At 45.6% G+C, this 11,190-nt stretch overlaps 1 protein-coding gene across 1 annotated transcript; it reads right to left on the bottom strand.

The window, feature by feature from the left end:
• Positions 1–204: 204 nt before the first annotated feature.
• Positions 205–10,837, bottom strand: CLIC3 (chloride intracellular channel 3). Its single transcript, XM_060250843.1, has 6 exons — positions 10,701–10,837; positions 5,670–5,779; positions 4,084–4,209; positions 2,173–2,279; positions 1,378–1,553; positions 205–467 (listed from the first exon to the last, which is right to left on the bottom strand). The coding sequence occupies exons 1-6, from the start codon at positions 10,734–10,736 to the stop codon at positions 306–308; spliced, it is 717 nt and encodes a 238-aa protein (XP_060106826.1). The 5' UTR covers positions 10,737–10,837; the 3' UTR covers positions 205–305.
• Positions 10,838–11,190: the final 353 nt, after the last annotated feature.

The following is an 11,190-nucleotide window of genomic DNA, read 5'->3' as shown; positions in this document are numbered from 1 at the left end:
GAACTCAACAGCACAGAACTGGACATCAAGTGGCTACCAGCCAATGGCATTCAGCGCCAAAGCTGCCCTTTCTTCCCAGGGCCAGCTGCCACTATGGCTGTCTTGACTGAACAATAGGATGAAAGACCACCTTGTTACTTGAAGCATTGGAGGTCCCCTGTGCCAGGATCCCTTTCTGTCTTGAGACTACCAGAATCTGTTTGGTAGTTCTGATGTAGAGAAATGGGAGCAAAGCTAGTCTGTGGGGTAGGCTGAGATGGATGCCGGCCGTCTTGTCAGGTGAACACCAGCGTTGTACCTCAGGTTTATTTGAGCGGCCTGACCACAGCACGGTAAGCCTGCACAATCTCCTCAGAGTTGGGACAAGTGTACTTAAACTCCTTCACCTCGGCAGCATTGTCCAGGTATCGCTGGAGGCTGCCCAACTCCTTGGGAATGCCAAACTGCCGATAGTGTTGGCATACAACCTGTGGGGGGAGAGGAGAGGAGAAAAGTCAAGAGATGGAAGCAGCCTTTGCATTTCAATCTGTGAGGAATGCAAAGACAATGAAGATGGGGCTGTCACTCAGGAAGTCCCATTTCAGTCTCCTCATCTCCAGTTCAGAGGATCAGTTCATAAATGATGTGAAAGACCTCCATCTGAAATCCTGGAGAACTGCTGCCAGTTAGAGAAGACACTATTGATTTTGGTAGACCAACATCCTGTCTCAGTAGAAGGCAGTTCCATGCTGTTATGTACAACTAAAGATGATGTTACTGTTTGCCAAGTAGGGAAGAGAAGAAGAAAAGAAGAGATTCGATTTATACCCCACCCTTCACTTGGAGTTTCAGAGTGGTTTATAATCTCCTTTCCCTCTCCCCCAACAACAGACATCTTTTGAGGTAGGTGGGGCTCTAACAGAAACTGCTCATGAGAGAACAGCTATGAGAGAGTTATGACGGACCCAAGGTCACTCCAGCAGTTGCATGTGAAGGAGAGGGGAATCAAACCCCGTTCTCCCAGATAAGAGTCTGCACACTTAACCACTACACCCATTCCTGCACCTCAGGATGCTCCCCCCCCCCACAAAGTGTTCATGTGGCTGAGAGGGAACAGGGTGGCAACCTGAGCAGAAGCTACAGCTGCTTGTCCTAAGTACAGGTAGGTGAGGAGGAGGAATGTGTTTGAAAGACACTTCCAAGTTCCTGGTTATGTCATACCATTTATTTATTTACTTACTTGATTTCTATCCAGCCCTTCTCACAAGCAGGTTCAGGGGTCACAACAGAAATATAAATAATAAAACCACATCATAAAACCATAAACAATTGAATCCAATTTTAAAATAGATGGCAAGCCAAAGGGCTCAGTTGGGTGGAGTGGGGGATGAGACTCACATTAACAATGTTGAGTTTGGGTAGGAGGCTGCAGTCAGCAAGGGTCATCTGGTCGCCATCTAGGAACCGCCTCTGAGAGACAGTGAGTTCAGGGTCCCGCACCAACTCATACTCCAAGAGTGTGTTCAGGTACTTGTCCAACTTAAGCATGGATTTGAGAAGGTTCTTCTGCAGAGCTGGAAGAGAAACGTATTCAAGAGAGCCTCCTTGGGACTTTGGTTGGTGGAAGACATGGTCTGCTGTTTGGTAGTTTGGAGAGCTGAAGCAGGAAAGACCCCTAAACACATTCACCTATCTTTTCATCTGAGTCTTCTCAACTGTGCATTTTATTTTGCCTTTTGCACAAAGAGTAAATATTTGTTTTGCTACAGAGTGGCCAATGACTTTCAAAGCAGGCTCAAGAGTCAAGTTTTTCCATCTCTAGTGTGTTAGGTGTGTTAAATCCTCGCTCATTAGTCCTCACTCATGAGGCATTTTAAGGCATTATAGATTGACCAGACCACCTCTGCCCTCTGCAATGCCATCCAATAGCTCTATGGAACCTTACATTCAGAGATCAAAACAAATATGGTCAACAACAGAATGTCTCACTCCTTTCCAACCTTTGGGTTGATCCCACAGGGCAGTTTTTAAGCCTTTAGGCAGAAATGACGTAGGCCTTTCAGTTAGGCTCAAAGGGCCAAAATGTAGTCAATTGCCCACTGATTGACTCTTGAGGTTTTGGAGAACTCTCTTATGAGTGAATCCTCTCTCATCCAACCTGTTTACCTCTCTTTCCTTCTTTTCATTCTTTACCTTCATCCTGGGCAGGTACTGGATTCTTGATGTAAGCAGAGAATCTGTGGAATATATCATTTCCAGCAATGCTGGACTCTTTATACTTGGGCACTAGGCTTGGAAAACTGTGGAAGAAGGAGACAGCTGGTGTAGCAAACTGAGTAAGAGAACAAGTGGTGGAGTTGAAATCCTGATTCTTCTGTGGATTCCCTCCCTCCTTCCCTTTACGAGCCCACACGTCAATTTAGCTCCTTGCAACAGATTCAACGCGAATAGTGTATTCAACCATCCATGTACAGAAGTCTTCCTCTGCATTCCTCACCATCCCTGTAGATCCCTCCCACTCTCAAAATGCTCATTACTGGGCTTATGGAATGTGTGCAGAGGAACAGCTGTGTAGATCTGTTGGCAACAACAAAGAGGGGAAAGGGGATAAGCTCAACCCTTTTCTTCAGTGGAGCTGCCCTTGGAGAAGAGGAAGGAGGAACAATTTCACCCCCTTGGCCTTCCTTGCCCCAGGCTTCCTCAAACTCGCAGTCATTCTTCCACACAGAACCCACAGCCTTGTAAACCATCTTTCCAGGGGTCAGGAGGGGCTGCAGGAACAGAGAGGAAAACTGCACATTCTATATGCAGTGGTGTGATACGCAGGCCTCATTTTGGGCAGGAGCTCACAGGAGCGGAGCTCCGGAACTTCTAAATTTCATTATGCTCTCTTCCTTTCACCTCGCCCCCCCTACAATGCTTCTGGGCTCCATTGTTCAAACCCCCTGTGAGAATTTTGCTGAACTCTGTTGAGGATTTGACAAACTTTCTAATATTTTCCCCCACAAAAAATGTGAAAATAACCAAAACATATAAAGCAGTCACATGGAAATCTTCATCATGCCACTGCGGCCACATAGGAGAAAGTCATTTAAAAAGTATGATGGGAATAAGGTTTTATTATGACAATTATAATTTAAGAAGCATTTTAAGGTAGAGCTGATATAATGTAGTCCACCTTCTGGTGGCATCAGGGGTGTGTAGCACATGCAAATGAGTTATGATAATGAGCTCTGGCTCCTCTTTTCTACAAAATGGCCCCTGGTGATGCCTACCTCTGTTGGCAGTGCTCCCCCCCTCAAGTGCCAGGGCATACTTCATAATGAAAATATTTTCACTTCTTGGTTGGGGCATTAGCCTCCTATTACAGACCTATGAAGGAAATCTGGGTAGCACTCTCAAAAGCAGATTTCCAGAAGTTTTGCAAAATGTTCCTTATTCATAGGGCCTTTTTTAGATTAATTATAGCTGACAGCTTTTTTACAACTGGGCAGTGGGACTCTATTAACAGAGTGATGACTGAGGATTTACAAGGTTTAAATGTGTGTTTTATTTGTTGATGACTTACTGTGACAAGCCCCCCGAGCCTCAGAAAAAGTAAGATAGAAGCCTTTTAGTTGGCCTTAGCCAATCCCCTCTTTCCCTCAACCTCCCCATCTGTATCATGGGAGATGCGTCCTATCTTCCAAGGTTCTTGTAAGGATTACAGCAGGACAATGGATACAAAAATATCTGGAAGACTACATTAGCAGCCCTTTCTGCACCCATTCTCTCTCTCTCTCTCTCTCACACACACACCCACACACACCAAGACCAATCCAATATAGAAGATTATATTGGATTTATATCCCGCCCTCCACTCTGAATTTCAGAGTGGCTTACCTTCCTCCCCCACAACAAACACCCTGTGAGGTAGGTGGGGCTGAGAGAGCTCTCCCAGAAGCTGCCCTTTCAAGGACAACTCCTACGAGAGCTATGGCTGACCCAAGGCCATTTCAACAGCAGCAAGTGGACCAGTTCTCCCAGATAACCACTACACCAAACTGACTCTCTTTGGCAATCTATACTTTGGCAATCTTTCAAAACTGCAGAGTGAGCACTTACTTTGGGGGTCCCAGGGTCTCCTCCAAAAACTCTTCAATCTTGTTTGTGTCTGTTTTAGGTTCACCATCATACAGCAGCACAGGGAGCTGAGCTCCTGGGGCAAAGTCCTTCAGCACATCCAAAGACCTGTTAGAAGCAGAGCAGGGGAGGGCAAAAAACATCAGCCTTGGTCACTGATCCAAAAGCTGCAGGTCTTTTATGCATGCTCCAGCTGAGTAGATGTCTGACCCTGAATCTAAGCATCAGTTCCACCCCATAAACCCCTTTTCAATACTGGTCCTAGAATGTGTACAATGGGCTTCTCTCTCTAAGAAGAGAACTCACAGCCAAGCTCTGTAAGGACACAGAGTTTTTCCAGACAGATTTTGTGTTCTAGCACCTGCCTTGGTTTTGTGTCTGTGTGAAGCTTCAAAGGCAAGACCAGACATGTCAAACATATGGTCTGGGGGCCAGAACCACCATGTCCAGGGCTCTTATGCACCCCATGAACAACTGGGAGAAAACCAATACACATGTGGACCAGAAGGGCCTATATTATACTCTTGCTGAGGTCCCTTCTTTCCTCAGACACAGGGTCTCACAAAGGTCTTCCCCCCAGTGATTTCCCAACCCAGAGCTGGCAACCATAAGGGGTGACGAGGGCTTGTTTGTCCCAAGCTCTGATGAGGAGGGGTATGGGTCATGGTCAATGGTGAAATATCTCCAGTACCTGGCATTACATTTTACAGCACACATGGCCCAGCCCAACAAAGTGATATTTATGTCAGATCCAGCCCTCGTAACTAATGACCTTGACACCTCTGGTCTCAATAATTTGAATGTCTTGTTTTTGTGCTGGAAACATGGTCAGTTTTGCAGCCTGCCTTGTCTTGAAGGAAAGAAGATCTGTAATGGCTCCTTTTGTGAAGCCAGTTTACATGGAAGACCAGAACAGACAAAGGAAGGGGTTTTTAAAAACCATGTCAGCTACATCATTTCCTCATGTGTAAAGACCCTCTCATCCCACCCAAGCTACTGTCGAGGGGGGGAGGAACTTGTAGGCAATCTCTGTTTCCTCCTCAGAGGGTTGAGTTGGAAATACAGTATCTTTGAATTGGGTGTTAGGGGGGAAACTTCTCCATGTCTCAGCTGACATGATCTAAGTCTTCCCCCCATGCCCATCCTACAACTACTCTTTACAAACAGGGCTTTTTTTGTAGCAGGAACTCTTTTGCATATTAGGCCATGCCCCCCTGTTGTAGCCGATCCTCCAAGAGACTACAGGGCTTTTAGTACAGGGCCTACTGTAAGCTCCAGGAGGATTGGCTGCATCAAGGGTGTGTGGCATAATATGCAAAAGAGCTCCCACTACAAAAAAAGGTCTGTTAACAAATAAACATCTTTGGAAGAACTATTTATGGATCTTTCAGTGGGTCATCTACTTTTAATCTGAGGGCAGATGAGCATCATGATATAATAACAATAAAAACAGAACACAAATATGACATGTAATCACTAGAACATGCCAGGACAAAAGCCCATGGAAATAAATGCAAAGTAAACAAGATGGAAGTACTTGACAAAGCCCCTTCCCATGTATATGGCACCTTTTGGTATCCACCGTGGTCAGAGTAAAGGGTACCCCTTTAAGGAGCAATATCATAAAGAGACGCTGGCAGAACGGACAATGCCCGATGGTCTCTCCATCATCACTTGCCTAAGAGAGAAAGATAAGAATGTACACACTGAGACTTCGGAAGTATCTACACTGTCGCTCTAAAGTTCTTTGACAGTCAGTCTAGCCTGTTAACAGATCACAGTGAACATACATACAATTGGAATACACTGTACACTTGCTTTTTCTTATACATGCATCAAGCCATCCTCATGTTGCATTCAATACATATGTATATCTGAACATCTGATTGAAACCATCACATGTATCCAGCTATTGATCCCCAGTTTCACATGTCAAATGACCACATGTTCACTGTCTCTTACAAACAAACAAATGTACATGAAATCATAGTAAGCCTACATGCCCACTATCCTGCAAACATCTAACAGGAGGCATATTGGACTGCTCTGGAGTAATGTATGTTTCTTAGCTGCCATCCTGTTTTATTTAGCTGGTTTTTAATTGCATATTTATTGTGTGAGCTGCTGTGAGCTACCCTGAGCCCATGGTGGGATAGAGTGGGATGCCAGTGCAATAAATAAATAAACTCACATGACCAGAGTGTCTCTCTTTCAGGGAACCCTGAGAAAGGCAGTTAGAATAATAGAATCACAGAGTTGGAAGGGACCATTCAGGCCATCTGGCCCAACCCTCCTGCTCAATGAAGGATCAGCCTAGAGCAGGGGTGGCCAGGGTAGCTGTCTAGATGGGGGGGTTTTTGCCTACAACTACCATCAGCCCCAGCCATTGGCCATGCTGGCTGGGGCTGATGGGATTTGTAGGCAAAAGCATCTGGAGAGCTACCATTGGCCACCTCTGGCCTAGAGCACCCCTGGAAAGTGTTTGTCCAGCTGCTGCTTCAAGACTCCTTCAAGACGGAGGGAGAGCTCACCATCTCCCTTTGCAGCTGATTCCACTGTTGAACAACTCTTACCATAAAAAAGTTTCCCCTAATATCCAGCCAGTACCTTCCCACTCTTAATTTAAACCCATTATTGTGAGTCCTCTCCTCTGCTGCTATGTTCTCTGTTCTAGTTCTATGAAGGCAGTGCCAGCAAGTATAAAGAAGGGAGTTCTCAGTATCTTTGCCAAATTTCTCTTCCCAGATGTTTTTGGGGGGGCACCATGCTAGTTGAGCTGGTACAAGAGCAATATAAAAGTATAACATAGATGCAGATGTCCATTAACCTTTCCAAAATTTCTCACAGTGTCTGTTAAAATTCCTCAGTTGTTCTTCCTAAAGAGATCCACACCCTCCTAGCCCAATTTAATTTGGTTGGAGGCCAGGTTTCAAGTGTTGTCAGTGCCTGGGGTGGGTGGGTTTAGTATTGTCTTTGTGTGTAGCTCAGGTGTGTCCTGGAAACAGAATGTTTTGTTGTTCTTGCTGCTGCATAACCCCTCCCCCCTAAAAGTTTCCTGATCTGTGCATTTTGAGCTATCTAGGTGACACCATGCACTTGGTATGCACCAGGTCAGCTGTAGCAGAGAACATCTTTTGCATAGAGCTCAGTGACAGAGCTTCCTCCCGCTCTGGATTTTTCAAGGCTTGTGCTATCTAGGGATGGGCATAAACTGAACCACAAAGCAAAATTTGTGATGAATTTTGCCCTGTTTGTGGTTCAAAACTTCCACTAATATTTAGAGTGCTTTGTGAGGTTTATGGTGGTTCATGGATGGAGCAGAAAGTGGGTGTTTAAAAGGACTCCAAGACCCTTTAAATCCCTTTCTGTTCCTTGCAAAAGCCATAGGGAAAAAAAGCTGTACACTGCTTAGCTGTTTCAGTCTGTGTTATGCAGTCCCTTTAAATTTTAAAAGGATCACAGAAAGTGTGAAAAAAGCTGCACAACAAGGATGTGCTCCCCCACCATGCAGCTCTTTCAGGCTGTCTTGCACAGTCCCTTTAAACTTTTTAATCCTTTTACAGTTTAAAAGGATTGCACAAGGGGCTCCCCACCATGCAGCTTTTTCAGGCTGTCTTGTGCAGTTCCTTTACACTTTTTAATCCTTTTAACGTTTAAAGGGACCGCACAAGACAGCCCAAAACAGCTGAGCAGCAGCTTGCTCCCCACTGCTCAGTTGTGTGGTTTGGCTACAAAACACAAACTGAACCAAACCACAATTTCCCTGTTCATGCCCATCCCTAATGCTACCTCCAGTGCAAAATTAGTTTGCAAAAAAAAAAAAAAAGCCCTTTATCCCCCCCCCCCCAGCCCCCCTCCCCAATCTCCCCACTGACTTGGAGTCTTGTTCTCTCTTCCTCTTTGTGTTGGGATGAGAGTCTTTGCTAGAGATGTTGCCCCCAGGTCAGAGGCCTGGTAGTGCTTCAGATTGGTGCAACCAGTTTGGGTGAGGTGTTATTTTGTGCAAGACAGGGACCCAGGGGAAGAGCATGAGCTCCTGGGCTAATTACTCGCCTCCTTGAGGCCAAGTTGCTCAAGGCCTGGGCAGATTCTCAAACCATATTACAGATGGAGAGAGAAGACTCAAGGTGTGTGTGGGGTAGAAGTGATTATCAACATTATTACTTTTCAGGCTGCTTAAAATGTGCTTAGCCCTTCACAACAAACTAAAAAACAGAATGACAAGGCTCAGCCCTGAAGGCTTAATAATCTACATCAGTCCCGATGCAAGAGGAAATATGGGTGACAGACCGGAAGATTGGAATAGGCAATCAGCATTTTAAGCACACAGATGCATACAAAGGATAATCACACTTACAAATGGAAAAAAATTGCTGCTGCTGTGGTGTCAGACATCTAAAAGCAGCTGTGGGGGGGGGGAGAGAGATTGTATTTTAATCCTGCTCCTCGTTCAGGTAGCTCAGGGAGGTACATAGTCACCTCTCCATTTTACCGGGTGGAACATAGGCTGGGTTGAGAGATAATGACTGGCCCAAATCACCCCACTGTGCTTTATGGCTGACTGGAGATTTCAGCTCAGGTCTTCCCAGTTGTAGGGAAAACAAGACATTTTTGTAAAGGAGGGCAGAGGTATGGCGGTAAACAGTTATGGGAAAAGAATGCAGTAAGAGAAGTAAAGGCAAGAGATTATATTGGGGTACAGCCTAATATAGAAGTACCAGATAGAGGAGCCCCCCCCCCACGCACACCCTCAGGAGCCTGAAAAAATGCATACTGAAGTCACTCAGTGATTGCAGTATCAAGCAGAAACCCACATATGCAAATAATCTTAGATTAGATTAAACAGTCATGGGGCAAATGTCTGCATCACTGAAGGCAGCTCAGAGGGAAGGCATTTCTGTTCCACACTTGGCCAAGAGTGTCAGAGCAACATACCTCTGGGAGTGAACTGTCAAGCATGGGAAAGCTCCCAAACTTGTTTTCATGCTGCAGTTCTGAATGGTAAAGTGCTTTTGAGCATGCTCGGAGCATTTCCACCCCTCCAGAACTGCAATAAAGGTTGCCGTCTCAAATACATTTTAGCCCCAAAGCCTTGTAAGGGGCCCTTTTGGAATGGAATGAAGGGGACAACAAAGTACAAGGGCAGGAGAAATGGAATCATTTCTCCCAGCTCCAAAGAGGGCATTTATGGTCCCAGGCTGGAGAAGGAGAAGACAACGACATTGGATTTATACCCTGCCCTTCACTACCCAAAGGAGTCTCAAAGTGGCTTACAATCTCCTTTCCCTACCGCTCCCCACAACAGAGACCTAGTGAGATAGATGGGGCTGAGAGAGTTCTCCCAGAACTGCTCTTGAGCAGAACCGCTCTGGCAGAGTTATGACTGGCTCAAGGTCACTCCAGCAGGTGCATGTGGAGGAGTGGGGAATCAAACTGGATTCTCCCAGATAAGAGTCTCCACACTTAACCACTATACCAAACAGAAAATAATCCTTATTAGAATCTCACATCTGGGCTTAGAAACTGCCCACTTTGGGGGGATCCCACAATTAACCCCTGTGGCATTTGTTCCTATGCTTCTTTCTTCCCTTGTTTTCTTTAAAAAAAATAGTTCAAACAAATATCTGAATCTCAGCAATTCAGTCTCTTTTCCCTTCCCGTAAAATGCTCTTTAACAGTTAGTGATGCCATCAACAAGAGCTGGTGTAGCACAAGAGATACTAAATAATCCAAACAATAATAATCCAAACAATAATAGACTTAGATCAAGCTAGGCCCTGGTAGAAGAGAGTGAATCAAAGTCAAAAACAAAAATCTTTGGGTCATTCCAACTGATATTTTGCATCCCTACTGGGGGGAGCAACTTCCCATAAATTTGGCACATCCCCAGACATGCATGCTGACATGCACCTTCACATGATGCATGATTAACTGATGGATCAGTTTTGTTCAATGTACTCATCAGAGGTTATTGCAATTAATGTTGCCGGGTCTCCTCTGGCCACCAGAGGGGGATGGGGGGGGGGAGATAGAGTTGCCAGCTCCTGGTTGGGAAACTCCTGGAGATTTGGGAGTAGAGTCTGTGGAGGACAGGAACCTCAGTGGGGTACAGCGCCAAAGAGTCCACCCTCTAAAGCATCCATTTTCACCAGAGGAATCAATAGTCCGGAGATGAGCTGTAATTCCGGAATATCTCCAGGCCCCACCAGGAGGCTGGCATCCCCAGCTGCAATTAGCTTGTGGAACTGCTACAAGTTTTTTTTTTTTGGTTGAGAACACTGGTATCGGCTGTGGTATGGTACCTCCAAGTCCAAAAGAAGTGCCAATCTGAATTGCGTTTGCTGGGGTGGGGTGGGGGATCAGGCACCACAGGAAGGTGGTTGTTTTCGTTACCTGCTTGTGACTTCCTTAGCGACAGCTGGTTGGTCCCTGTGGGAACCTTGATACTGAATCTTTGGTCTGATCTTAAGTTTTTATCTTTTCACACAGTGCTTCGGTGTTATTCCAAAGCCTCAGCACCTGAAATATCCAGGCAGCCTAATGCCAGTCTCAACACCCTTCATTTCCCACCATGCAAGGAGCCCCCTGTTAGATCTCACCTTGACAAACAGCTGGATTTTGGAGTTCTCAGCCATCCTGCTCAGCACTCTGCAGAGAGAAACCAGAGAAACTCTCTGGCAACTCTTCTCTCGGTCTGCTTTATAAATTAGACACACCCTCCCCAAAGCTCCACAAGCAGCATTCCTCTTGCCTCCTCTCAACGCCCTGTTTCTGCAGCTACCCAAGTCATCTTTTCAGAGGAACTCCCTCAGTCCTCTTGCAGAAATGGTAAGACAGAGTTCTATGCAACCTCAAAAGGATGCATTCTCCACCACCCCCATGATGGATATGAGACTTACTCAATTTACCCTTAAAAAATGTTTGATCTTTCAGGTGGCTGCATTTGATCGCCTGAAATCCCTTCTTTGCCACTGGCTGAACTGCTGTGATGTCACAGACTATTCGCAAGTATGCCAAATTGTGCAGGGATTGTGTGATGTTGGTGTGGAAGATGCTGAAGTGATTGTTAGTGGTCAGAAAACCAAGAAG

This window comes from Heteronotia binoei, chromosome 12 (genome assembly GCF_032191835.1).
Source record: "Heteronotia binoei isolate CCM8104 ecotype False Entrance Well chromosome 12, APGP_CSIRO_Hbin_v1, whole genome shotgun sequence".
Lineage (NCBI taxonomy): Eukaryota > Metazoa > Chordata > Lepidosauria > Squamata > Gekkonidae > Heteronotia > Heteronotia binoei.
Note: the sequence above shows the minus strand (reverse complement) of the source record. Positions and strands in the feature narration are given on the sequence as shown.

Bases quoted from the DNA above. Each gene is read 5' to 3' on its own strand.
- CLIC3 (XM_060250843.1), bottom strand. From the start codon at position 10,736: ATGGCTGAGAACTCCAAAATCCAGCTGTTTGTCAAG. The intron at 5,780-10,700 runs GTGAGATCTAAC...TTTCTCTCTTAG, and splicing joins AAATCCAGCTGTTTGTCAAG to GCAAGTGATGATGGAGAGAC. The intron at 4,210-5,669 runs GTGCCATATACA...TGCTTCTAACAG, and splicing joins ACCACGGTGGATACCAAAAG to GTCTTTGGATGTGCTGAAGG.